The 23,598-nt window shown below is 33.6% G+C and overlaps 2 protein-coding genes across 4 annotated transcripts in view; both read left to right on the top strand.

Moving 5' to 3' along the window:
* Positions 1-104: 104 nt before the first annotated feature.
* On the top strand, positions 105-23,475 carry LOC147398211 (lipid phosphate phosphatase 2-like). 3 transcript variants are annotated; one of them, XM_086447374.1, is made up of 9 exons: positions 129-246; positions 2,505-2,620; positions 4,097-4,321; positions 4,457-4,544; positions 4,637-4,746; positions 4,875-4,977; positions 20,025-20,213; positions 20,320-20,379; positions 22,977-23,475. In XM_086447374.1, the coding sequence occupies exons 3-9, from the start codon at positions 4,106-4,108 to the stop codon at positions 23,180-23,182; spliced, it is 972 nt and encodes a 323-aa protein (XP_086303500.1). In that variant the 5' UTR covers positions 129-246; positions 2,505-2,620; positions 4,097-4,105; the 3' UTR covers positions 23,183-23,475. The 3 variants fall into 3 exon arrangements, with proteins under 3 accessions (XP_086303499.1, XP_086303501.1, XP_086303500.1); XM_086447373.1 differs by lacking the exon at positions 2,505-2,620 and having other exon boundaries at positions 105-246; positions 22,977-23,474; XM_086447375.1 differs by lacking the exon at positions 2,505-2,620 and having other exon boundaries at positions 105-246; positions 4,875-4,968; positions 22,977-23,471.
* LOC147398212 (lipid phosphate phosphatase 2-like) overlaps positions 107-23,598 on the top strand; it is a 69,303-nt gene continuing 45,811 nt past the window's right edge. Inside the window, exon 1 of the mRNA XM_086447379.1 lies at positions 107-224. The gene's annotated coding sequence lies outside the window, so the exon portion shown is untranslated. The remainder of the gene's footprint in view (positions 225-23,598) is intronic.

The raw sequence follows: 23,598 nt of genomic DNA on the forward strand, positions 1-23,598 counted from the left end.
ATTAAAGAAGATAGTTGCTTAATTGATTAAAGTGGGCCCGCGTCAAAACTTTTTTCCTTTCTTTCTGTCTCAAGTTGGTTGAGTGTTGACCTGACGTCCTGACCATTCGATGTTAATGAAGTGGTTCGGCATTGTTAAAATTCAAATAGCTGTTTCTCTTTGTCTCCGCGCATAAGCTCGTTCCATCTTCGTTCTTGAAGCCTTCTCTAACAGATTTCGATTTCGTTGCCCAGATTTCTTCTTCAGGTCGGCTCTTTCACTGGATTCCCTCATTTAAGCTTCATTTTGTTCTGTAATGTTTATAATCTCAGTCGAAAATTTCTATGTTCGTTTGTACTGTATTTTATCAATTTTTTTTTTTTTAAATTTTAGGTCGAAATATTTTGAGAAATCTTTAGTTTTATGGTACATAGATGTGTTATTGATGGCTAAAATCGAGGAATTTTGAGTAGCTGTTCTCATATAATGCCATTTGAACTACAAAATGCTGGATGGATGTAACTTGGTCTCAGATTTTTATTTTTTAATATGGGAATTTGAGGGTCTTACTCTATGAAAATTTGGGGTTCAGAATGTTCTGAAGTTGATGCTTTAAAATTTACTGTAGAATAACTGTCGCTTTGATAAAAATTAGTTTTGTCGCCAGATTAACCTCATTAGGGAACTTCTTAGATTCGATGATTTAGTTTGGATTTCACAAGACTACACTTCTCTGTACTGTTCTTTATATGTATTTGTATGCATTGTAGGATTAAATTTTGACATATTTCCATGAAACATACATAAATATTTTTTAAATCCATAAGCCTCAACACAAAATTTAATCGATATATATATATATATATATTATATTGTTATATGGTTCAAATTGAAATATTTTGTGATTTTCAACTGAAACAACCAAATTTTGGGAATGAAAAAAATGCATGATTTTGGTGAAGATATTTCAATAAATAGTAAAAAATCAACCGAATATTAGTATTTTTTTGATAAAATTATTCAAGAAATAATAATAAATTTATAAAATACCATATCGACAAATTACTTTTAGAAAGGACTTGTAAATTACACATATTTTCATTTATTGGTAGAAATGAATTACCATTAGTTAGGTATTTTATACATAATCTTATTTTTATGTATCTTAACCATGTTAGCATATTCGATAAGTACACATTATAATCTTCCATGTTCTAATTAGTTGGATAAGTTAGTAATTTAATTTTTGATAAGCATAATTTTATTAAGAAAAAGGGGACATGAGGTTCAAAATAAGACTTGCCTAATATATAAGAGGACCAAAATCTAAGCTAGAACCAAATCACGAGGTCCCATTTAAACAAAAAAAAATCCTCAAATAATACTCCCTTGAACTCCTCGAAAAGCTTACACCAAAAAAACTAAAAGCCTAATATAATAATGATTACTTCTTTGAGAGATTGTTCTATTCCTTCAATGATTATTATATTCCTTTGAACTCCTTGAAAAGCTTACACCAAAACTAAAAGCTTAATATACTAATGATCAATTCATGAAAATAACACATGATAGTAAATCAAAGAAGTTGTGGCTATCACAGGAAAAGTACAACCATTGAACTTTCAACCTATTCAATATAAAGAATGCAAAACTGGTTAGTATACCTCTTGAAGGTCACTTTAAGTTGAGTGTGAATCAGAGTCCTTCAAATGATAAGAAAAAGAAAGACATGAAAGAAGTTCCCTATGCCTCAATAGTAGGGAGTTTGATGTACGCCATGGTGTGTACAAGGCCAGACATCGCATATGCAGTTGGTGTGGTGAGTAGATTTCTTGCCAACCATGGCATACAACAAAAAGTGTTAAGGCCCACAAAATTATCTTTTGATGTGAAAAAGCCTTACTTTACCAGTTTTGGAATAATGCCATAGCAGACATAGGAAAAACACATGTTGTATAGAACAATAAAAGAAAATTTGACCAAATTTCCCAATGAAGGTGCATTGAGTAATCAAGTGATGAGTCGATTCACCATTAAATTTATAGAGGAAGTAAAATTTAGACATGGATAGTCCCAAATTTATTAAATGATCAATGTTAAAAATTTTATGCAAGGCAGCTAAGCAAATGAAGAAAGCCACCTTCGATAGAGCCTTAGGATTCCCAAATGGAGATGGTAGGAAAATCCACAAAATAGGTAGATTGTTGGGAGGAATAAAAGGATTTAAGCAAGTTTTTACATATTAAGGTGTGTGCAGTCAATTTGACATTATTATTCTCATATGCATGTATAATTTGTTTTTGTATTTGGGATTTGCAAATTTTGCACCAATGCGCAACAAAATACCTCTATCTTCATTTCCATACTCCATATGGTTATTTATTGTTCTTTGATGACTTATGAGTTTGTTTTAGTGTCTATTTTTTTTTTCTATAGTTTTAATAAAAATTTTCTCAAGATTTTCATTAAAATTATATAATTTCCATACTGATTAAAATATTTCTACGAAATATTTCCATTTCCAGGCTGATCAAAATAAATTTAATACCATGGTATGTAAATTTGTTTCCTTTATGGAGTCAATTATACATGGAGGAGGTCAAGAAGTAATATTTGTTGTCTGAAGAAGATAACAATTCAGGTGTGGGTTTTCTAACTGGTCCTCCAGAATAGAAGTTTAGAACACTTGCATGGCGTTTGGATAGGATTCCTTGGCTACTTCTAACTCTTGCGGGGAGTTAGAAGTCGTTTGGATAATTTAGATAAACAACTCTTTCGAAGAATTACTCCGCGCAAGAGCAAAAAATTGCTCTTTATGAAAAAGTCGCTAAAACCTACTTCTCAATTTCGCATCTTGCGGGGAGTAATATTCTAACGGCTCATTTTACCGAAATACCCTTAACTTTATTAATTTTCTACAAAAATACCCCCGTTTTAAACACATTATATTAATATTTAATATTTAAAATTTAAAATATTATATTATATTAATATTTATTATATTATATTATATTAATATTTATAGTTAAAATGTCAAAAACAGTATGGTTTGAAGGCATATTATGATATTAAAAAACAAAAAACAGTAACTAGTATAATATAGGGTATTTTAATCTTTTTTCTAGAAGTCAGTATGGTTCCCAAACAGACTTCCAACACAAAAGTACTTCTGTCAGTACTTCACAAAGTTGATTGTCAAACGTCCTTTCTGCACATAATTACTTTTCCTGCTCCTCCACAAAGTACTTCAGCTCTTGCTCTTTGGAGCAGTAGTTGTGCTCCTGGTATCCAAACACGCCCTTGGAAGCTTAGGTGAGAATGTGGAATGAGGTAGCAAGAGTTGACATGATCATATGAATCACTTGAATTTATAAAACATGGATTTAGATAGAATTTTACGGAAGAGCAGGACTCATCCAACAAACCCCAAATTTTAAGATTATGCTTTGACGACAATGACAAACACTGGGTAGTTTAAGTGGCTTCCCCGAAGTACCCACGCACGTGTGGAAAGTTTCAGTCCAATAACACTCTACACATGGGAAAAAGAGGCACGGTTTTGTTTTTTTTTCTTTTACTTAAAAGTCAATAAACTACAACAAGGTTTGCATGTGATGTGGACAAGGGCGCTGTCTAATGATCAATCCTATAGGATAAGCTCTATCCAACTGACGGTTTGGATTGATCATCTCATCCTTCCACATGGATAGAATAGGGGGGCTCCCATGTCAGAAATCTGTACAGGGCATCCAGAAAATCCTTTTCATTTATGCTTTTATTTGGATTATTTATTTATTTTTTGCATCTAGTTTAAACTGTACACTAGAAATGCGTAATTTTCATATATTCTTTATTGAAGCTTGTAAAGAATATTTTTAAGTTTGGTTTCAGCATGTTAATTGTCTCTTTGTGGCAACACTTGTTGATCGATAGGTCAAAGTTGATGGTTCTATTGCATGCTTGCAAGGTCATCTGTTTACATATATATATATATATATATATATATATATATATTTTTTTTTAAACTCTGGAAAAATAGGTTTAGTTGTTCAGATTAGTTAATTCTTCAAATTAAAACAGGTTCTTTCAGTTAACCTACTTCTTGCTTGTCTTCTAGTTGGTAAGAATGCCAGAGATTCAGTTGGGGGCTCACACTGTTAAGTCCCATGGAGTTAAAGTGGCAAGGTTTCACATGCATGACTGGATAATACTTCTACTTCTCGTGGTGATAGAGGTCATATTGAATGTTATAGAACCATTTCATCGCTTCATTGGAGAGGATATGATGTCAGATCTGAAATATCCATTGAAAGGCAATACTGTACCCTTTTGGGCTGTTCCAGTATGTTTCTAGTTCTCAAGATTGCAAAGTTGCTATCATATATAGACAACTTTGATGCCTTTGGAAATTTTACTTAGTGCACCTCTGTGAAAACGGAAACTTAACATTTATGTTTTCTTCTTTTTTCGATAACAGATGGTTGCTATATTGTTGCCTTTCGCAATCTTTCTTGTGTACTACTTTTACAGAAGGGATGTATATGACTTGCACCATGCCATATTGGGTATCTCTTCTTTCCTTTAACGATTTCTGTGAGATAGGTTCCCATTTTTTTCAAATGTAAAATAATATCTTGTATTTCCATATGCAAGCCAGGTCTGTTATTTTCTGTACTTATAACTGGAGTTATAACGGATGCAATTAAAGATGCTGTTGGAAGACCTCGACCGGACTTCTTTTGGCGTTGTTTCCCTGATGGAAAGGATGTCAGTCCTTATTTTTACAGTTGCCTTGTTTTCTTTCTTCTGATACTATTTTTTTTAATGGTTGATGTCTTGGTTCTTTGCATTATTCTTTACTCAGATTCCATATTATTGGTGCTTGGCATGTACAGGAGTATGATCCTGTCACAAGGAATGTTATTTGTCATGGAGACAAGAGTGTAATCAAGGAAGGGCACAAAAGTTTTCCTAGTGGGCATACTTCTTGTAAGCAGTGTAATCACTACCAGATGGTCATACGTTGTCATAAACTTCTTGGTCTTACTGCTGATTTTTTGCCATTATCTTTGGTTAACTATAATAATATAGAGTATATAAGCTTTTGGAGATTGATGAACATATCCATTGTCCCTTTTTTTATGAAAAAAACTTTAAAATTGTTTCCTTAGGACTTAGTCTAGCCTTTCTATAATTTATTAGGAAAAGCATATTATATTTCTTGGGTAGGATGCTACAATGATAAACTTTATCACTAATGGGAGTTATCTTTCTTAATTTGGCTATTTAGTTTGTTGTAATGAATTTTACTTTGAGCTAGTAAAAATCTAAAAGGAGCAAATGGAATAAAAGAACTAGGAATAAACATAATGTGCTCAAAGAATATGAAATGCATACTTGCATACCATTAAGTGTTAAATATGTACTGTTGAAAACAAAAGAGATTGCATCATTTATGATGTCAACCCCACAATGTTCTTAATAGATAATGCATAATACTATAATGTTCAGAATAAAAGTCCGGATAAGTGATGATCCTTATCAATTAGGCTTTTCAAATTCAAATAGGTATGACGATATTGGTAGAGAAGGACACAACTTCTCATTTTCAGAAATTCAGTTTTTTAAAGTCACGTTCCATTAAATTGAATGAAACTAAGGATCAAGATTCATGTTAGGAGATAGCAAAGTTATTATACTGTTTGTGGAGCTTGTGCAACCCTTCTCCTTTATATGGGCATTTGACCGACTACGTAGTGTGAGAGAAACACTAAAACATCAGAGTTATGGGTGCAAACTACACATGATAGGCCATATTTCTTGAAATCTAGAAAATGGGTACAAATAAAACTGTCCCATACTATACATTGATACCGTACTCTAGTTTTAGTTGTTTTTTTTTTTTTTTTCCTTCTTTTTAAAACGTGTCATTATTTTAATATTTACATATACAAATGTAACAGAACTTCAAAAATTGCAAAGTTCTCATTGTAAGATTCACTTCAATGTGTTATGAAAGAAATAAGGAAAATGTAAGGAATCAAGTAACTAACCACTAATACAATAGGAATGAGAAATTTATAATTCCAAAGGAAACGATCAGCTACAACATTTTAATTATAGAGATGGCTTGGATGCTTTCGAACCAAACGTTGCTCAAGAAACCCCAACAAAGCGTTATTGATTGAGGGGTTAAAGTCGAGGATGATTGAAGCTCCTATCATGCCTCTTCTTGTGTCTTTAATTGCATGTGATGCATCTAGGGTAGGTATAGATGAAGTATTGAGTCAAGGAGGCCATCCAATTGGCTATTTTAGCGAGAAATTGAATGAGGCAACATAGAAATACTCTACTTATGACAAGGAATTCTATACGGTAGTACATGCCTTAAGATATTGGAGATATTATCAAATACCGCAAGAATTTGTGTTTTTTCAGATCATGGGGCTTTTAGGTATCTCAGTTCCCTAAAGAAACTAAACCCAAGATATGTGAATGGGTTGAGTTTCTACAAAAGGTACACTTTTGTGGTAAAACATAGAGCATGAGTTGAAAATAAACCAACAAATGCATTGACTTGTAGGGTTGCATTGTCACGTCCCAAAAACTCAACCCGAATCCTCATGATTCCCAAGTTGAATCCAGAGGCATGATATATAACCCATATCATGATAGTCAATATATAACCGTAAATGACAAATAAATAACTATATGTCATACCTAATCATTGCCCAACAAAACGGATTTGTATTCTCAAACATCAGTACACTTAACATATACATAAAACAGTAATAACATAATACCGTGTTCGTAGTTATATAAGAAAATGACAACAAAAGACTCAAACCTAACTCTAGTTCAAAACTCATCAGTAGTACCCATGCTCCACTCTTGGTAGCCTGGACTGATCATCTATAAAGCCATGATAGTGAGTTTCTTCGGAAGGATCACCTAAACTAGGTGCACCTGAAATTTGTGATGTCATAGGCGTGAGTAACAGGGGAGTTACCCAGTAAGGGAATCTTGAAATTCTAAATAATAGCACCCTATATGCATTTTAAACATTCTAGGAATTCGTAAATCATGCATGTTTGATATTCAACATATAATTGAAAATAATTGAACACCGATGTCATAAAATCTAGCAGGAAATTGAAACACAATTAAAAGTCTGAAGAAACAATTGTTCATGATATAACATCAAATAATAGAGTACTATAATAGAGAGTTGAGGGTCATGACTGATGTGAACATCATAGTCAAAATACGATTATTCCAATACTTCACTAGTGTGGAACCCCACCGTTAGTTCTTGATTTTATGGCCAGCCTCTGCCACAATTTGGGTAACTGTTTTCCGGCTCAGGTTGGTCGTTGACCAAGGCCTTAAGAAACGGGCAAAATCAAGTAGTTCATTTTTTCTTGACTACTTTAGATATCTTCATCTATGCCATTAACAAGCCATCTTCATCTATGCCAATCTGGTGTACATGTGATCCTCAATAATCTCTATCAATCATATAACTATTTACATCTTATTCTCTATTAAAGATAGAAAAGAAATTCCCGAATTCCTGTTGTGATGTGGTATTCTTATGCATCCCATAATACATAAGAACTCAAACAACGCAACTGTTATCCTAGAATAACATATCGTTCCGAAAATGTCACAACATCTTATTCTTTATAGGTTTTCACAATCTCTTTAATAAATCACTAAAATACTACATATAAGTATTTATTTTTTTTTCAAATCATATTTAAAGTAGAACATACACGTGTTTTAAATACCCAGTCCACTCTTAAATGTACAGTCTCATCTCTCTTTTCTTTTTCTTTTTTTCGTGTCTTATACGACCATTAGTCGAAGTATTTCGTTCATTCATGTCTTACACAGTCTATGACTGAAGCATCACCTCATCTCTTCTCTCTTTCGTGTCTTATACAACATACGCCGAAACATCTCACTAAGTAGGTATTTTAAAAACACGAAAATCAATTGAGAACTTGTTCTCATATTTATTTAATAAATTACTTTTCTTACCCAACTTTTTAATTAGAAACATTTCTTGGAAATCCATCACCGAAACGATTAAAGTAAATTCCACTGATTTAACTTATTCGAAATTATGCATGTTTACAAAATATGAACAAAATATATGAATGTATGTAAACACAATAGCTTATATAGTTACTGTATTTTCCTTTTTGATACGTATAAAATACGTATACAGTATGTATAAAGTAACAAATGTTTTGAGCATTCAATCTAGTATACATAGTAAAATATTATACAAAAACAACAATTTTCATAGTTGCTGTATTTTATTTTTAATATGTATAAATACGTATAAAACACGTATAAAATACGTATTAAACAATAACGTTTGATCATTCAATCTAGCGTACATATTATATCAATTTTATACAAAAACAACAACTTTCATAGTTGTATTTTATTTTTAACATGTATAAATGCGTATACATCATGTATAAACCAATTACAAGCATGTAATAAATTCTTTTTAAACAAAACAACTATTAGTATGCCTTAAACTCATAAAAATAATAATATAAATATATATAAAGTATGTGCATGTTGAAATAATTACAAAACAACTTTTGTTTTAAAATTACTAAATCAGAAATGTTTTAAAAACAAAACAAATTCTATTTTACAACTACAAAATCAGCAATATTTTTTCTTAAATTTTTACTAAAACTATCATAAAGAATTACAAGGGCCTACCTCCTTGTTTCTCTTTCTTTTCCTTTCCTTCTTTCCTTTATCTTCCTTTTTTGTGTAGAAAGTGAAATAACAAAAAAAAAAAAAAATCAGCTAATACCATATTTAAATATTATCAAATAATATCTAGATATTTTAAATATCTAGATATTGCTAAAAAAATTCTAATTCTTTTAGAATTTCCTAGAAAGTTGGACTTTGGTCTGGTCAAAATTGGTTGACCAAAGTTGACTTGACTTTAGTCAACAATGGTTAACTCAGTCAACCTTAGTTGACTAGAAGGTGTATCGCTTACTTGGACTCGATTTCAGGAAATCTTTATGGAGAAATATGTCCCGGAGAGTGCCAAGGACAGGAAACATATGGAATTTACGAGTCTCATACAGGGTAACGAGTTGGTGTCAGGGTACCAAGCTAATTTCACCCAACTGGCAAGATATGCACCAAACTTGATATCCACTGAGGTAATAAAAGCAAAGAGGTTCATTGAGGGACTTAAACCATTCCTCAGGAGCAAAGTTGCAGGATTCGATGTAACCACATATGCAAATGTGGTAAGTAGAACCCTTGAGGATAGAAAAAGAAGAGGAGCAGATACAACTAACTCGAGGAGCGATAAGTCGTCCGATGAGTGGGTCATTTCAGGGCAGAACAGACTCGGCAAAGAGGCCAATGATGTTCAAACCAATTACTTCAGGAAATTTTGGGGGAGTTAGACCACAAGATCAGCAGATGTGGAGACAACCAATACCAATTCAAAGTCAACAGACAAGAAGGCCATCAGGACCTCAATTCAGGCCACCAACGGGAAGAACTCCAACACTGCAAACATACCGACCACAACACAGTCACAAGGTCAATTATTGTGTTATGGATGCAGTGAAGCAAGACACATGAAGAGGAATTGCCCAAAGTTGGGACAATCAGTAGGAGGATCATCGTCTGCTTCCCAGAGGCCACAAGGTCGAGTTTATGCTTTGACACATGAGGAATATCAGCCATCTCATGAAGTTATGGAAGGTAACCTGATTTTATCTAATATATAAGTGCACATATTAATTGATACAAGTTCTTCCAATTCATTTATTGCTACTAGACTTGCTAGTATGTTAGACTAGATGTTGAACACACAGGAAAAGTTTTATCTCTTTCAACACCTTTAGGAGACAATTCAATTCCTAAGTCTGTATATAAAAACTGTGTAATACGGTTAGTTGATTTGGAGTTATCAACTGACTTGATACTTCTAGAACTCAATGATTTCGATGTAATACTAGGTATGGACTGGTTAGTTAAAAACCACGCCCTCGTTGACTGTTATTCTAGAATAGTCACATTCAAAATACCTGGCAAGCCAATAGTAAAATTTATGGGTTTCAAGAACCGGGTTGAAAAATATTTGAAGAATAAGCTAAACAATTTAACAACGGAGGAGAAAGCAGTATCAGAGTTGGCAGATATACCGGTGGTTAGAGATTTCAACACTGTGTTTCCAGAAGAATTGTCGGGTTTGCCACCAATTAGAGCAATAAAATTCTCTATTGATCTTATTCCAAGTACAACTCCGATATCGATCACTCCGTATCGGATGGCACCAGCAGAAACGAGAGAATTGAAATCTTAGATTGATAAGTTGACGCACCTAGGATTCATCAGACCAAGCTTTTCACCTTCGGGAGCTCCGATTTTATTCGTGAAGAAGAAAGATGGATTCTTCCGTTTGTGTATCGATTATCGACAATTAAACCAAGTCACTATCAAGAACAAATACCCTCTTATATATAACAGAAATTGTAAGACTACACGGAGTACCAGTGTCAATAGTTTCAGATCGAGATCCCAGATTCACTTCACAGTTCTGGAAGAGTTTACAGTCAGCTTTAGCTACTCAGTTGAAATTTAGTACTGCATTCCATCCGCAGACTGATGTAAAGTTAGAGAGGGTAATCCAGATTTTGGAGCATGTGTACTAGACTTTGGAGGTCAATGGAAGACTCATCTACCCCTAGTTGAGTTTTCATACAACAATAACTTCCAATCCAGTATAGGTATGACTCCATTTGAGGCACGTTATGGTAGACCATGTCGATCGCCTATATGTTGGACAGAAGTCGGGGATACAATTCTCATGGAACCAGAATTGGTTGAAGAGACTATAGAGAAGATCAGAATGGTTAAGGAAAGGATAAAGGCAGCTCAGAGCAGACAGAAGAACTACGCCGATAAAAGGCGGAGACCTTTAGAGTTTGAGGTTGGAGATATGATATTTTTGAAGATCTTACCTAAGAGAGGGATATCCAGGTTCAGTTTGAAGGATAAGCTGAAACCTCGGTATGTGGGACCGTTCGAGATTACAGAACGAGTTGGTCAAGTCGCTTATAGGCTAGTCTTACCTTCTCAATTAGCTCAAATTCATAATGTGTTCCATGTATCGATGCTGAGGAAGTATGAACCAGATCCTTTACATGTCTTAGACTAGCAATCTTTGTAGTTAAAAGAAGATATATCTTATGCAGAAGGGCCAGTGGAGATCATTGGTAGGAAAGAGAAAATGTTGCGATCACGTGTTATTCCCTTAGTAAAAGTACTTTGGAGACATCATAATGTGGAAGAATCAACTTGGAAAAAGGAATTAGATATACGGACTCGATATCTGGAATTATTCATTGAATAAGGTATATTCTTAATTTCGAGGACGAAATTTTCCTTTTAGGAGGGGAGGTTGTAATGTTCAAAAAAAAAAAAAAACCAAGTCAACTAAGGTTGACTGAGTCAACCATTGTTGACTCAAGTCAATTCAACTTTGGTCAACCAATTTTGACTAAGTCAAATTGACCAAAGTCCAAATTTCTAGGAAATTCTAAAAGAATTAGAATTTTTTTAGCAATATCTAGATATTTAAAATATCTAGATATTATTTGATAATATCTAAATATGGTATTAGCTGATTTTTTTTTTTTTTTTTTGTTTCACTTTCTACACAAAGAAGAAGGAGAAAAATAAGAAGGAAAAGGAAGAGAAGAGAAAGTAGGAAGATAAAGCAAAGAAAGGAAGAAAAAGAAAGAAAAACAAGGAGGTAGGCCCTTGTAATTCTTTATGATAGTTTTAGTAAAAATTTAAGAAAAAATATTGCTGATTTTGTAGTTGTAAAATAGAATTTGTTTTGTTTTTAAAACATTTCTGATTTAGTAATTTTAAAACAAAAGTTATTTTGTAATTATTTTCAACAACATGCACATACTTTATATATATTTATATTATTGTTTTTATGATTTTAAAGCATACTAATAGTTGTTGTTTTGTTTAAAAAGAATTTATTACATGCTTGCAATTGGTTTATACATGTTGTATACGTATTTATATATGCTAAAAATAAAATACAGCAACTGTGAAAGTTGTTGTTTTTGCATAAAATTGATATAATATGTATGTTAGATTGAGTGATCAAAAGTTGTTGTTTTATACGTATTTATACATGTTAAAAATAAAATACAGCAACTATGAAAGTTGTTGTTTTTGTATAATATTTTACTATGTATACTAGATTGAATGCTCAAAACATTTGTTACTTTATACATACTTTATATGTATTTTATACGTATCAAAAAGGAAAATACAGCAACTATATAAGCTGCTGTTTTTTACATACATTCATATATTTTGTTCATATTTTATAGACATGCATGATTTCGAATAAGTTAAACTAGTGGACAATTTACTTTAATCGTTTTGGTGATGGATTTCCAAGAAATATTTCTAATTAAAGAGTTGGGTAATAAAAAGTAATTTATTAAAATAAATACGAAAACAAGTTCTCAATTGATTGTCGTGTTTTTAAATTATCCAGTTAGTGAGATGCTTCGGCGTATGCCGTATAAGACACAAAAGAGAGAAGAGATGAGGTGATGCTCCAGTCATAGACTGTGTAAGACATAAATGAGAGAAATGGTTTGACTAATGGTCGTATAAGACACGAAAGAAAGAAAAAGAAAAGAGAGATGAGACTGTACATTTAAGAGTGGACTGGGTATTTAAAACACGTGTATGTTTTACTTTCAATACGTTTTGAAAAAAAAAAAAATACTTATATGTAATATTTTAGTGATTTAGTAAAGAGATTGTGAAAACCTATAAAAAATAACATGTTGTGACATTTTCGGACCGATGTGTTATTCTAGGATAACAGTTGCGTTGTTTGAGTTCTTATGTATTATGGGATACATAAGAACACCACATCACAACAGGAATTCGGGAATTTCTTTTCTATCTTTAATAGAGAATAAGATGTAAATAGTTATATGATTAATAGAGATTATCGAGGATCACATGTACGCCAGATTGGCATAGATGAAGATGGCTAGTTAACGATCATTAATAGTCTAGAGTAATCAAGAAAGAATGACCTACTTGATTTGGCCCGTTTCTTAAGGCCTTGGTCAAGGCCAACCTGAGCCGGAAAACAGTTACTCAAGTTGTGGCAAAGGCTGGCCATAAAATCAGGAACTAACGGTGGGGTTCCACACTGGTGAACTATTGGAATAATCGTATTTTGACTATAATATTCACATCAGTCGTGACTCTCAACTTTCTATTATAGTACTCTATTATTTGATGTTATATTATGAACAATTGTTTCTTCAGATTTTTAATTGTGTTTCAATTTCCTGCTAGATTTTATGACATCGGTGTTCAATTATTTTCAATTATATGTTGAATATCAAATATGCATGATTTACAAATTCCTAGAATGTTTAAACTGCATATAGGGTGTTATTATTTAGAATTTTAAGATTCCCCTACTGGGTAACTCCCCTGTTACTCACCCCTACGACATCACAACTTTCAGGCGCATCTGGTTTAGGTGATCCTTCCGAAGAAACTCACTGTCATGGTTTTATAGATGATCAGTCCAAGCTTCCAAGAGTGGAGCATGGGTACTAATGATGAGTTTTGAACTAGAGTTAGGTTTGAGTCTTTTGTTGTTATTTTCTTATATAACTACGAACACGGTATTATGTCATTACTGTTTTATGTATATGTCAAGTGTATATACAAATCTGTTTTGTTGGGTAATGATCAGGTATGACATATAGTTATTTATTTGTCGTTTACGTTTATATATTGACTATCATGATATGGGTTATATATTATGCCTCTGGATTCAACTTGGGAATCATGGGGATTCGGGTTGAGTTTTTGGGGCGTGACATGCACTAAATAATGTTTTCAGACGCTAAGGCGTAAGAAAATGCTCTTGACTGCCCAGTGCCTCGAGGCGTAAAGTGTAGGCATCACAATCATGATATTTTAAAATAAATAATGTAACATCTAAACTAACATTAAAAGCTAAAAATATAGGATAGTCGGACATCTCCAAATTTGAAATTCACATAATTAATTCCAATGTTGCCAAAATATGTTTGAAGAGTTTTGTTGGCAATTCATGCAGACTTATCCTAAGGCATGTCTCGAGGTGTAAGCCTCACATGCCTCTAAAAACACTGGCACTAATACACTTTATGAGTGTCAGAGTGATTGGGTTTGTCCCATAGGATGCTACCTGTTTAAGGGAACTAAACTTTGCATTCCCGTACTTTGTTGCGAGATTTTCTCATTTGGGAACTCCACTCCGGTGGAACTGCTTTACATTTTAGGCGAGACCAGACTATTGCCCTTGTTGATGATAGATTTCATTGGCCAAATCTTAAAAGAGACGTCGCCAAAATTGTTGGGCAGTGCCATACTTGTCAATTGGCAAAACAGAGAAAGCAACATATGGGTTTGTATACCCTTTTGTTAGTGCCACACTCCCCGTGACAAGATATTAGTATGGATTTTGTGTTTAGGCTTCCCAAGATAATTAGAAAGTATGATTTCATTTTTGTAGTAGTAGACTGTTTTTAAAAAATGAATCATTTCCTACCTCGTGCTAAAACCTCTGACATTTCTAATGTTACCAAAATATGTTTGAAGAGTTTAGTTTGCATGAATTGCCAAAGACATACTATGTGTTAAGGGTGTCAGATTTATGAATTACTTTTGGAAAACGTTGTGGCATATGATGGGTAGTAGGCTTCAATTTTCTTCAGCATATCACTTTTGGAAAACGTTGCAACTAGCACATGCTATTCGCATGTCATTTTGCACATCGCATATGCAGTGACATATGCTGCAAAAAAAGAGTAAAAAATGCAGAAAATGTTTAAATCTCAATTTTTGAGTAGCTTTCCTTTTCTTTTTTTAAGTCTTGAGAGTGAGAGAGTTACTTGAGTTGAGACTTGAACTTTGAGAGTGATAGTGTAGAGTAGATATTAACGAATATTTATAATTATGTGAGAACGTAGTAGAAAATGTAATGAGATTTAGGAGTTGGAGGCTTTGTGAGAGCAAGAGAAGAGATTAGAAGGTAGAGGAAATGTTGTAAAGGAATATGGTGCAGGGTAGAAATGTGATATTTATCCAAGAAAAGTGAGTTTAAGCCAAAAAAATAAAAAATAAAGAAGATTTGTGTCCAACGCTCATATTTCTGTCCATTGGATAGTATGCCATCGCATATTGTGCAATGGCCTATTTTGGGCTTAATCTGATGACAACATATGCGATTTTCATTTTGAAAATAGCATATGCGAATATGCGACAGCATTTGACAACAGTGGTAGGTGAGCATATTAAATCATGGTATTTCATACTGTCCATAGTTGAGTTTGCATCTAATAGTTTTGTCAATAGGACCATAGGCATGAGTCCATTTGAAGTAGTTCATGGTTACAAGTCTAGGAAATCTATTGATCTTATCCCTATGGTAGTTTCATGTAGGCCATTTGAGTCAATATAGTCATTTATACAACATATCCATGAATGCATTCTGAGATTAGGAAGAGAATTATCTTTAAGAATGAAAATAATCACATGCATGTTGATTCACATTTCAGGTTTAATGAATTTCTAGTAGGTGACTATGGTAACTTGCATTAGGCCTGAGCAATTCACTCAAGGAATTGTGAAAAAGTTGCAGTCTCATATAATTTGATCTTTTAAAATATTGAAAAGAGTGGGTACTAATGCGTATGTTATAGAGCTTCCATCCAACATGGAAATTAGTTCAACATTTGATGTGGGAGATCTTGTGTCTATTCTAGGACCAACAATACCACCCAATAATCCTTGTCATGATCATCATCATGCCTCTACCACTCTTACACCTGACAAAGATCATGACCCATGGCATTTTCCATCACAATTTCCACAACCTTTGCCTCCTTCACCTATTATACCTCAAACATGAGAAGAAATAAAAATATATCTTGGTCATCAAGCGGTTTCGACCTGACATGGAGGATATCATAAATTTCTTTTTAAGTGGAGGAATATGCCAATTTCAGATTGCACATGAATTACAATGACAAAGTTACAAAAGACTGATCCAGATCTTTTGGAGCAGTGCCATAGTTTTATTTTGTCAGATTGAGAATTTTCAGTTGAGAAGAATTGATGAGGACATCGGAACATCACCCTTTAGGTATCATAGGAGGAGGAAGCCACCAATTTTCTTGTAGATTGGTGATGGTTATAGAATGGACTTAAAGAGCCCATAGGCAAAATCTTTTGAAGATTCCATATTGGAAAGTGCACGTGGGTTGTGTTTGGATCCAGGAAGACTCATTGGATGAGTTAGAATGGCCAACACACGGCCATAGTGTTAGAATGTTTAGGATTTATTTAGTTTTCTATTTTGTACTTTTTAAAATGTTTTCAGTTAATAAGCTGTGGGCCCAAAACTAAATTTATTTTAATTAATAAGTGGACCAGCGACTTAAGAATTGTGGGCGCCACAAGGGGGTTTGGCCAGCCCGTATTAGCTTGGTGGGACAACTTTTAAGTTGAGTTTTGTTACAGTTACTTGCTTCACAACTCACAAGTAACTTGTTAAGAATCCTTTTGTTCTAGGTTTCTAGGCTATTATTTAAAAGAATAATTTAGGGTTTTATGAAGAACGTTGCTATCAATGAATAAGATTTACATAAATTTCTGTTTCTTTGCTTGAATGTTGTGGCATTCGACGTAGTGATCAAGGTATCTCAATCTCCTCTATTTAACTTCTTGGTGGTTTACATATACAACTCCTATCTTTCTTGTTCTTGTTCTTCATCTTCTCAATTTTTTTTGCTTAAACCCCCATATTAACCCCATCGATCTTAGTTTAATAGCCGTACACCCTTGTCACCCCATCTATACCAAAATCTCACCATCCTATACCCTCTGAAATCCGACCAAATCTTTTTAAAACCTAATTCACAATCACCCTAGATGTTTTATTTCTTTTATATCTTGTCTGGTCGATACCCCTATTTGGAAGTCATGTCTTCCATAAAATCCCGTAGTTTGATATTTTGAGGTATAGCCTTGTGGAATATTGACTTTGCTTAGTATATCTATTAGTTATCATTAGATTGATCTTATTCTTCTGTATAGAATATAGTATTTTATCTTCTTTATTCTTCTTGATAATTCTATCTTGATCTTAGAACCATCACTTAGCTATGTTCATAGTCCTGCAACACACCTGCTAATAGGTTACAGAGAGTATTTGCAGGCTTCAAAATCACCCAAGCATAGCCACAAACACTTTCCACTACCTTGACGTTAAATCACTAAAATCCCTCTTGACTTCAATAACTTTTGGGTATGCATGCGACCACAACCACAAAAGTACCTCCACACAGAGGATTTGAACACAGGCGATTCCTTAATTCTGAATCTGATCAAGTAGCTGTCATTTTCTATACATGAGGGAGAAACATAATACAATGACGTAAATATGTCTATAACTACTCCTAACACTATTCAACTCAAAGTTTCTTTCATGTGTCACAAGACTCACAACTCACAACTCACAAGTTACTAGAGTACTGCTTGAAAGATTTGGTCTACCACTAGTTAGTATTTGTACAGTTATACTGCCATATTGGAATTTCCGAAGGTTGACTTGTTGAAAATCTTTGGACACCTTGACACTTAGTATCCGTGCCACTTGTCAAGGTAACACTAGTTGCAGTGAAAGACACTAGTATGGAAGGTAACAGTGGCTGCGACCAATGACATTAGCAAGGAATTCGATTTCATTGACCTCTCCCAGTGTAGATTGTTTTATTGCTTCTCCTTTTAATGACTTTCTTTTCTTAGGCTTTATAATAGCCAAGTATAATGTTGATCACAAAAAAATGAATGAGAACATACTTTGTTGATTTTAATGAGTTTGTGAACTCTACGAACGCCATGTGCACTAGTATGTGTTGGAACTCATATCCGATCGATTGATAATAATATACTGACCGATAAATTCAGTATCTGTTTGATCAGATTTCGTAGGTTTAGTATCTATCAAATATGTGATCGGCTGTGAATGGATTGGTTGAAGAGCAAATGCACTAGTATGTGTTGGAACTCATATCCGATCGATTGATAATAATATACTGACCGATAAATTCAGTATCTGTTCGATCAGATTTCGTAGGTTTAGTATCTATCAAATATGTGATTGGCTGTGAATGGATTGGTTGAAGAGCAAATGCACTAGTATGTGTTGGAACTCATATCCGATCGATTGATAATAATATACTGACCGATAAATTCAGTATCTGTTCGATCAGATTTCGTAGGTTTAGTATCTATCAAATATGTGATCGGCAGTGAATGGATTGGTCGAAGAGCAAGTGGGTTGGATTTTTGTGTGTGAGAGGCAATCAAGGAGATGTCCTGTACAAGCTAGTCAATCATGGAACTGTTTCACTTGTCCTAGTCGATCAAGGCCAGTTTTTATGAGTTGGTTGATAGAGAGAGGGTTTATATTTATGCACTTTGTAATCTAACCATCTAGGAAGCAACGACACATGATTACACAGTGGAAGAAGAAATTTTACATTATCAACCAGTCCAAATGGTAGTGTTTGCAGGTCAAATCCTATAGGAGAAAAAAAATGGTGTGATTGGATTATTGAGGTAGTAGTGTCGCATGATTGAATTGAATTGATTCCAAGTTGTTCATTTGGATGGTTTATAGAGTTGGGATTGCTACCCAATTACATAGCTTTGAGGCCATGTCCTTCCTATATAAAAAGATGAGATCATAAAAATAAATAGTAAGAAATTAAGTGACAGTCAACAGGCCATATGTTTTGTAGGTTGCAGTGACATGGTCATCTGTTTTGGATGTGAAGTGCATTGTTCGTTAGGCCTCAGATTTGGGCCATGGGAATTAGGCTTTTAATGTGTTATCAAGAAGGCTTGGGCCAAACTTTTCTTGACATTAGGTTTTAAACCCAGGCTTGTGCCCATATCTAATCTTGACTGGGTTTGGTTGCTAAGAGATGGACTCTTTTTGTTGACTAATAATTTGGTAATTTAAATGGAAAAGGGTTTATCATCTTCCAAAACTCAACATTGGTTGGTATGTAACTGTGGTGACTATTGGTCAATTGATTTGATTTTCAATGGCAATGTAGGTAGTGGTGGTAATGGGCACTGCACTTCAGTGCAGCATGGTGTTTCAGTTGGCTGTGAAACCTTGCGGTCGTTGATGTTGATTGTCATGCTTGGAAGTTGTGGAGTTGGATTTTGTTGGATCTAGTCATGAGTTCCAGCGGTGGCAAGGGGAAGTTGATTCATGGTGGCCTTGAAGTCTGTAGTAAATTGTATCAATTTGACTGCAACGACTGATAAAGATGATCAATAGGCATTTTCTGTATCGATGTGTTTTCCCAATGATTTAGCAATACGTCTCCAAATTTCTCTTAGGCGGTAATTTTTTATTTAATTTCTCCACCAATTTAAATTCCCTCAAGTTAATTCTGAATTTTATTGGAGAAAAAGTTTAGGGGAAATTCGAAGTTTATTACTGCACTCAACCTGCCTTGATACTGGAGTGGAAATATCAAAGGAAGATTTGACATGTATGCCAACCTAATTTAATCATGACATTGTTACACATATAAATCCATATCTTTGCTTTTACTCTGTCAGTTTAAAGTATCGTACCACACATTGATCTTCATTGCACCTAATGGATGGTGAAGTAATAATTACCTATTTTTATATTTCTATTACATGTTTTATGGTGTCTCTATCATGTTTTTTATTTTTAACTAACCTTAGACAATGATATGGGGTTTAATATAACGATATGGGGGTTAGTATAATGCCTGGCTTTGTTTTCTAATGATGAGATTACTTATTCATACATAATAGATCTTATTGTATGTATCATTAAATGCTAAATTAGGATCCCATCTATCCATATGCAGGGTCCTTCGCAGGTCTCGGTTTTCTTGCATTGTATTTGTCAGGAAAAATTAGAGTATTTGATCGTAGCGGCCATGTTGCGAAGCTCTGTATTGTTTTTCTTCCATTGCTTGTTGCAGCTCTTGTGGGAGTTTCACGAGTTGATGACTACTGGCATCATTGGCAAGATGTATTTGCTGGAGGCCTTATAGGTTCATACTTACAGCATTAATCATAGTTTTTCGAATTAATATTAATTTCTTATGCATGCAGTGATTGATTCCCACAGGCACTTAATGATTTTTTCCTTTTTGGCAGGATTAACAGTTACTTCATTTTGTTATTTGCAGTTCTTTCCACCCCCATATGACATGGATGGTATGCTCCCTTGTTGTTCATTAGTCCATAGTTATTGGAGATCTGCATAAATTCTTACGGCATTATATATTATACATATAATGAGGTTGCCAGTAATGCTCTAAGTAACTTGGAACTTTAGTTCATCTTTAATCATCAACTATATGTATAGGGGAATCCTCCTGCCAGGTGCTAATCTAAAAGCAATCACAAAAGGAGTTAAACCTTGTTATGGTGTCTGACATTCAATAATCAAGTCTCCTTTTAAAATGATTTAATGATAGCTTTTAATGTTACGTTTATCTTATCGTCTCCTACAGTTTCAAGTCTTTCATTCACAAAAGGACTTAAACCTTCTAATATTAAGTTTACTGTTTCCTACAGGTTCAATGAAAAGTTTCTCAAGATTTTTGTCATTTCTATAACATTCACATGAAAACTGTATTTATTTCCACACGAGTCTCTTAATATTTCTATGAAATATTTGCATTTCGAAGCTAACTGAAATAGACATTGGAACTGTAATTTAATACCTTCAATAAAGGGGATACATTGCTCCCACACTTAGGGCTGAGGGTTAATTGTGCCACCCGCAAACCTTGTAGTCTCAGCCACAGCCACAGCCACCATCCTGTAGCATTAAGTTGGCCTAAGGCTGCCGTATTGTATGCACTTGTTTTAGTGTTCGGTTTACTCGAGTTCCCATTCCATTTCCTCCATCTCTATTTTTTCCATTGTCTTTTATTTATCTAACATCTATTTGTTTTTCTTTTTGGTAACATTTTTCTATACTCTACTACTAGGTTGGAATTGGCATCTTATTGTGAGAATTAGTACATCAAGCAAAGTGGAAGTGATCATAAATCTTGTATATATATTCTAAATGTTTTTTATGCAAAATGGGAGGGAAGAAGATGCAATACAGGTTAGGGGATCTGGTTTGACCTTTTGGGACTGGGTTAAGAATTTGGGTTATAATAGAGTTGTCGTAAAAGTTTAGGGTAAAATAAAAAAAGGTTTGGGTTACAGGATTTAATTACGTTGTTTTGCAATTAGGCTTAAGGGTTTAGGTTTATAGGGTTTAGGATAAAGAAAACAAAACAAAGAGGGGTGGGGGGTCAACAATGCAAGAATTCAAGAGTTCTTGAATTCAAGAAAATCAAGAAATAGGAAAAAAAGGGTTGTGTAGAATATCTGGGCAACAATTCTGATTTTTGCCAGGATCTTTGGGTTGCATATAGGTATTAAAATTGAAAACAAATAGAGTAAGAAGAAGATTAAAAGAAAAAGAGAAGGAATAGAACGATAGAACCTTGGAATCACACAAATAATGGATAACTCACACCAAGAAACTCCATTGGAGAATATTCACACAAAAAGTCATTGAAAGAAACTAATTCTTTTTTTACAATCTATCATATTGATTTAAATGAAAAAGACAAGTTGCTAAAGCCTAAATGACTTCTAATTTGACTCTACCTTGTACTCCAAGGTAACTTTTCTAAAATAGAAAAATTCCTAATTCGAAATAAAACTCTCCTACTAATTTTTAAATATCTAATAATAAACTTCTAAAACAAATAGGACTCAAAAAACATAAAATAGGCCTACAACTAAAGCCCAATAACTAAAATAAAACACTAAACCTAAATTATGGCCCAAATATGTTATGCCCATGATCTCTAATGTCCCCATCAATTTTATTTCCAACAATTATACATGTGCTGTTCACAACTTATGTATGATTTTAATGAAATTCAAAATTTATGCATGCATCATATTCTTAAGATGAGCTTAAGTATTTAAAGAAACACGTCTCTCTGCATATATGGAATAAATTATGCAGACTTTGCCCTTCAGGTGTTTGGCTGTTAGTGTGTCTGACGCTTTACAGCCAAGCATTTGTTACCATGGGAGAAGAATAGTAAGGTTTATTTTGGAACCAATAAAAAGTCTAAATGATTAATGCCCCTGGTACAAAAATAATTATGAACTGAGAAATATTGCTTGAACTTATATATGCCAGCTTAAATAATTTTTACATGCCAAGGATTAAGGGATCCATTTGAGTTTGATTGTATTAGACTATTAGTTGAACCATGTTTTGTTCATGAAGTAACGTTCTTGTACATGAAAGAGAGTGAATCTGTGATTAATAAAGATATACATATTAGAGTGATAAATTTTTTTAGGTAATGAAAATAGAGCCTGCATCTTGGATCTAATTGAAATGAGTATTTTGGTAAGTGTGCATGATGGATCCGGAACTGTGTTACTGATCTCAAATAAACTTCAAACAGATGAAGAGAGAAATTGATGGTTTAAAGCATTATAAGTTGCTTGAACACTGATAGAGCTACCATTTGTCCACTTTTTATGTATATTTTGTAATTTGCAATTATAGTTCCTTGTGCAGATTTTTCTGGATTTCAAAATTTTGTGCTCAATATCCTTAACCAGTATATGCAAGTCACGATAAATATAGAAACACCAGTCTATTATATTCAAATGAAAACTGCATCTTAGATTCTTAGGGAATCATTGTGCCATATATGTAAACTTTGAATGAATATTAGTACGACAGCTGGATATATAAGTCTTTTCTGGGTTTGTTGCAGGTTGGGGGCCTCATGCATATTTCCAAATGTTAGCAGCAGATTCACGAAATGGTGTCCAACAGTCATCCACCGCTACCAACTGCCTTAGTGTGCAGTCAACAGAGATTGAGACTGTTTATATCCAATCTCATCATGGCATGGAGATTTCAGAATCCAATGACACAAGCCCGATTCTGAATGCAATGGAAACAGGGAGGATAGGTTGATTTTCGAGTTGGAATCTCATTTGGAAGGAAACTTTTGTACAAGTTTTTTTTCACTCATGGTAGGTTTGGTTTGTAAAAAGTTCCATTTTACTTGCTTGCATCTAGTTTCTAGACATGAAAATTTTCAAAATCCCTGTTTTCCACTATTTGTTAGATGTTGAGGTGATACAGACTCTCCATTGTTCATTCCTTCTTTAATTCAGTTCTGTTGAATTGAAATCTCATAACATTGATCGAGTCCAATCAACCAGGAATCCCATAATTCCTAGCTATATTTTGATACACGAGAACTCGAGTTGAGTCAAGTCGACTCATGGATTTGTGAGTAAAATAAATATTTATAAAATGGATTGATTTTCTTAAATCTATAATATTTTAAAATTTAAAATTATTAAATTTATGTATTAAAAAAAAAA

The sequence above is a fragment of the Akebia trifoliata genome, chromosome 7 (genome assembly GCF_017979445.1).
Source record: "Akebia trifoliata isolate Shusen 1 chromosome 7, ASM1797944v1, whole genome shotgun sequence".
NCBI lineage: Eukaryota > Viridiplantae > Streptophyta > Magnoliopsida > Ranunculales > Lardizabalaceae > Akebia > Akebia trifoliata.

What these genes read in the sequence shown, in the direction of transcription:
- LOC147398211 (XM_086447373.1), top strand. Translation starts at nt 4,106, where the DNA reads ATGCCAGAGATTCAGTTGGGGGCTCACACTGTTAAGTCCCATGGAGTT. An exon ending in CTTGCACCATGCCATATTGG is followed by an intron (nt 4,545 to 4,636) that starts GTATCTCTTCTT and finishes TATGCAAGCCAG; the next exon opens with GTCTGTTATTTTCTGTACTT. An exon ending in GCATACTTCTTGTAAGCAGT is followed by an intron (nt 4,978 to 20,024) that starts GTAATCACTACC and finishes ATCCATATGCAG; the next exon opens with GGTCCTTCGCAGGTCTCGGT.